At 32.8% G+C, this 5,571-nt stretch overlaps 1 protein-coding gene across 1 annotated transcript; it reads right to left on the bottom strand.

Moving 5' to 3' along the window:
- Nucleotides 1-1,616: 1,616 nt before the first annotated feature.
- On the bottom strand, nt 1,617-5,192 carry LOC149255653 (uncharacterized). The gene is made up of 2 exons (XM_089457264.1): nt 5,051-5,192; nt 1,617-2,921 (listed from the first exon to the last, which is right to left on the bottom strand). The coding sequence occupies exon 2, from the start codon at nt 2,912-2,914 to the stop codon at nt 2,354-2,356; it is 561 nt and encodes a 186-aa protein (XP_089313390.1). The 5' UTR covers nt 2,915-2,921; nt 5,051-5,192; the 3' UTR covers nt 1,617-2,353.
- Between the last annotated feature and the right edge of the window lie 379 nt (nt 5,193-5,571).

A 5,571-nucleotide genomic window follows, 5' to 3' on the forward strand; every position in this document is an offset into this window, starting at 1 on the left:
AAAATGCATCAACTATAATTGTGTTGATTATCTACGGCCAAAAGTGCTATCATAAGTCTGACCATTCGAATAGTGAGAAATAAATAATGACCTTGGTTGAACCGGTAACCATGCATCTATTTAAAATGGGTATATATTTAGTTGTTATAGTAACACAAAAGGATGGATTGATGCACGTAGGAGAAATGGGGGAAAAACCCTTGAATGATCCTGGTATTTGATACTAGGAAGTGAAAAATTGTACTGTTCTTTTTGAAATCAACATAATTCAATTTACAAAAAAAGAAGAGGAAGATGTGTAATTTATTTTGTTCTCAAAATAAAATTCATATATGACATTTAAAAAATATTATGATAAAAAAATTCAATGTGGTTATAAATAAAATAATATTGATGTGTATTTAAAAATATATTACTAACAAAAAGATTATTTTAATGTAGCACAACAAGGTTAAATAAATATTTCAATGTCAACTATGTATACATTATGGATGGTTAAAAAATAAAATATTTATATATTATTTAAAATAGTTGTAAAAAAAATAAAAAATAAAATTTATGGTTAATATATTTCAAGTAGTAGCACAATTCTACACATTGGTCTTTTTCTAGGTATAGCGTTAGGTCATCTATGTAGCAAAGATTTTTTGAAATTGCAAGTTTCATATTTTGTCGTATACAAATTCAAATGTCCAAAAAGATTTTTAAGGCATTGAATTCATTCACATGGAAAATTGCAATTTAAACAATGAAACATTACACATGAGAGAGAAAATAGGTATAGATCCATTTTAAATATAAATCTATCAAATGGCAATAAAGATCAAATTTTTAATGATATAAAGTTTTTTAAAATTTTACACTTAATATGTATATATCAATGTATATCAACTATATTTATAAATATAATTATACTAATAATATGTTCAGACAATTTAACTTATTTAAATGTATTAATAACAGATAAAACTCAAGACCAAAAAAAATAAAATCAAAAAACAAACCAAAAAAAATTAATGAAATAAAACACTCTCAATTGCTCAGGGTGAGAAAAGGAACACAACGCATTTTAATGATGATAAAGAAGAACAGCAGCGCCCACTTGAAAATTTGTAGAGTGTTATTGATAGGATAGAAATACATTAAAAGATTTTTTTCAAGATTACCATACCTCAAAAAGATGTTCAATACGATAAATATTTATATCATACTTGAGAAAGTCTCGACAACAACAATAATATTATACTTCTCTTCAACAACAACAACATCGTACTTTTCCCATTTTCTTCTGTATTAGAAAGTTTCAAGCTGCCCTTCTCATGTCAGATTAACTATAGTCTATTATAATAATAATTGTTTTTTTTTAAGGCTATAAAGCTCAAGTAAAATATTTAGGGAAATCCTAAATATTTTAACGAAAGTCGTTAAAACAATATACTTATCATAAAAAGTAATATTATTTACCATAAAAATAAAAATAAAAACATCTAAAAAATTATTAAATTAAAAGCCATTAACGATGCATTTTAATACAACCAAAAATATATTAAACCACATTAAGACACCTTGAAACATGTTATAATTTATTTAAACAATACTACAGAAACATGCTTACATCTAACTTATTTTGTAATAATTTCCTAACTATACTCTCCTTAATCTATTCAAGTTTTTACAACGAACTTTATTCATACCAGCTATTTAGTACTTCTACTTTAATATAAGCCCCGCAATGTCCACATCCTCGGTTCAAAGTCCTTCCGCTATTTCCATACGAGGTGTCTTTGATAGCGTTTGAACTGCGAAATGTTGATGTCGAATCGCTCTGGCAACGCGCAGCTTTTTGCTTCAGAATCTCCATCGAACTCTGCAACCAGGTGGATATTGATTGCCATATGCAGGTGCAGGACAGTACCAACAGGATTGGGCATATCCATGGCAATCCGGGCTGCTGAGTGGATATTGATCGCCAATGAAAACTGCGGCAAAAGTGATAGGAGTTACAGGTGGAGAATGTTTGCAGCGAGATGAGGCATGTGCATAGCCAACCCAGCTGCAGTCTCGTAGACTCTGTAGAATGTTGTTATGTATGTCTGAGAGCTACTCTAGGAGTGATTTCTTCAGTTGAAAAGAAAATTTCTGTAAAATCGTGACTGTTATAAATAGCCCACCTTGAAGTCCTTAAGTTCCACCCACCTTGGGACCGTAAGTTCCACCCAGGACCTTAAGTTCCACCCACCGTAGGGACCGTAAGTTCCACCCAGGACCTTAGGTTCCACCCACCGTAGGGACCCTAAGTTCCACCCAGGACCTTAAGTTCCACCCACATTAAGGTCCTCAAGTTCCACCCACCTTAAGTTCCACTGACACAGAGCACCGAAGTGCAGGACAACATGAGGCAGACTGAGAATGTAATTAACATCACAATGAATGCAACTTTTGGTGCAACCCAAATCCAGTAGTTTTCATCACGAAGTTGTGTGAACTGCTGAAAGAAAATTTGAAGGACGGCCACTATGATTGCTAATGAAACCAGCCCTGACAGAATGAGTGGATTCCACAAAATTTCACACCCTCTGCGCCCCTCCACGAAAAAGGCAGCATTGAAAATAGCCCCCTGGGCTCCCACGTACAGAGCCAATAAGTTGTTTATACCATCCGCAGGGTTCGCACGGTCCGGATCTAACTGTGGAACCTGTACATTTCTATTCGGAACAATGTTTCCAGGGAGTTGTTGATTGTTATTATTATTAATTTGCATAACATTATGCCACAAGGCTATCAGTTGATAGTAAGTATACATCAGCTCATGCAGTTGCTGAGGGTTCATATAAAAAACAATATGATCAATAGGATAGTCCAGTCTCGGAAAGTAGACACGGTCTCTTTGCAAATTGTTGACTTGCTCTGCCATGAGAGACCTGATAGGCCAAAACATACAATCAGTAATTGCAAATTGTTTACATGAGACCTGCCAAAACAATAAGTAACGGATTTTTTTGATATAACCATTTTTTTGTTATTTAAAAGACAACAGTAAATAATGTATTTTTTTATTTAAGATACATTTATAATTTATCATTTACAAAAAATTTTGAATACTTAGAATCCTTAACTGATTGAAAAATACGCCAACAAAACTTTCAAAACTTAAAACAGTTAAACTACCACTTCAATTTATACATACTAATTCATTGGTAGCTAAACAAAATAAATTGGCAACTTGGACTGAACATTAGCTTAATCGGAGTGCATAATTAGCGTGCATATTGCATCCACAAAATATTACATTTTACAAAGACCAAATATATTAGGAGTTTGAGATGTGGAAGCAATCTCAAATTACTAATCTTTGGGCATAAGATTTATGCTGAGCTTGGACAGAGACGACTGTGGAAGCCTACCATGCTGTATGGACGTCAATTCACGGAATCTTTTACAGATGCAAAAGCTGCGAAATTATATTATTCGAATAAAGCATCTCGAATGATTTAAAGAATGCCAGAAGGTTTTGGAAAAGGGCATGGTAAAAGAAACGAGGTCGTCCAGAGGGTTCTTGTTGTTTGAAAAGGGAGATTTAGTGGAAAATTAAATGCTCTTCGCATTGTTTAGTAATTTAAATACACAAACCAAAATTTTATATTTATTAATAAGTAGTCAGTTAAATGGTTTGAAAATTAAATGTTCTTCGCATTGTTTAGTAATTTAAATACACAAACCAAAATTTTATATTTATTAATAAGTAGTCAGTTAAATGGTTTGAAAAATAGTGTTAAAAAATGTTAAATAATAATAATAATAATAATGTTTGAGTGTAAGTATAAGTATAAGGAGGGGTTTTAAAATATAGATTTTTGCAACCATCTCCGAAGTATATATTTTAGATTTCTAATTAATACAGTGAGAACGTTGTTTTTTGTTGTTGTATTTATTTATTTATTTAAGAAATCTAATTTTTGGTGTTTAAATTATTATTTTTGGCACTCAAAATTTTGAAGTTTAACAATTATAACTAGAATTTTGAAAAAATTATTGGTGATTCTTTCAAAATCCCCCAAAATCTACCTCTTTATAATAAATTAGTTAAATATACTGCAACCCAATACCATGGGACGGAAGCAATACCATACCACCTGAATTCATATTGGGAGATATATATTGAGGGAAAAATGACATAATATATTGAGGGATATATAGGGGGCTAAGGGTTTTCATATTAACAAGTATAAAAATAAAGCTTAAAATTAATGAAAAAATAATTACCTGGTATATATAAAGGTTTTTAAAATTAGAATGGTGTATATGAATTTACATTAGTAAAAATTAAAGAATAAGATTTTCAAAAGTATTTTACAATAAGTTCAAATTTGAAATATTATTTAGTATTCCACTAACATAAATTTATATTCAAATACATATACCAACTCCTAAATAATTACTGCATTAACCAAACTAAATAACACAGTTTTTAAATTGTTTAGCCAAACATTCTTTAATCTACTTGACTCTGATTCATAATCTGAATGACAGCCTTCGTAGAAACGCCCATTAGAATCACTTAATTACAATCCAGGGATGCTCTACTGAAGAAACTAAAGATGAGAAGTCACTAAATAACACAGTTTTAAACTGTTTAGCCAAACATTCTTTAATCTACTTGACTGTGATTCATAATCTGAATGACAGCCTTCGTAGAAGCGCCCATTAGGATCAGCTAATTACAATCCAGGGATGCTCTACAGAAGAAACTAAAGATGAGAATAGACTTCTGTAACTAAAATGAAACGAGACACCCAATAACTGCGGATCCAATATTATCTAGGCCAAGATAAACTTGTACCCTACCGGACTGAATCCCTAGGGAGGCGTCGTAAGATCTGACATGATATTTCCCCCTCCTACAGTTGACATAGGCCAAGATAAACTTGTACCCTACCGGACTGAATCCCTAGGGAGGCGTCGTAAGATCTGACATGATATTTCCCCCTCCCACAGTTGACATATTGGATCAAATTAAGCAGCAAAAACTAAATACGACTACTGCACTTACCTTCGAAGAGAGCGCGTACTATAATATCCACCAATGGAGGATGTCCTGAAAGCAAAACTGTATCTGAATAGAACAAACGAACTAGCAAAGCAGCAATATGGATTGGAAATCGATGAGTCAAGAAAACCCCGAATCGAATCTTTTACTCAAACAAAGCAGCACCAGAATGGAATGGAAATGGATGAATCAGGTAAAGGCCATTTTATGGTGGGGTATGCTTAAAATTCACGCAACACGGATTCACCACACTTTACTCGTAACTAGAAACTTCTTTCCGTTGGACCAGAAACTTCCTTGGATTTTCCTTGAGTGAGCAAATGTGCTTTGCTGAAATCGGACAGAAAATTCGTTAGGGTTTCCTGAGTAAATGTTTTGCGGTGGAACGGGACAAAATATTCCTTAGGTTTTATGAGAAACTTCCTCGGGGTTTCCTGAGTTTTCCGTGTGCTGTGCTGGGTGGGACAGAAACTTCCTTAGGCTTTCCTGAGTTAAACAAACTTAGTGTTTCCAAGCCTGTGGGT

This window comes from Pinus tabuliformis, chromosome 7, assembly GCF_031772625.1.
Source record: "Pinus tabuliformis cultivar Carrire ecotype Pingquan chromosome 7, CPIR1, whole genome shotgun sequence".
NCBI classification, from domain to species: Eukaryota; Viridiplantae; Streptophyta; class Pinopsida; order Pinales; family Pinaceae; genus Pinus; species Pinus tabuliformis.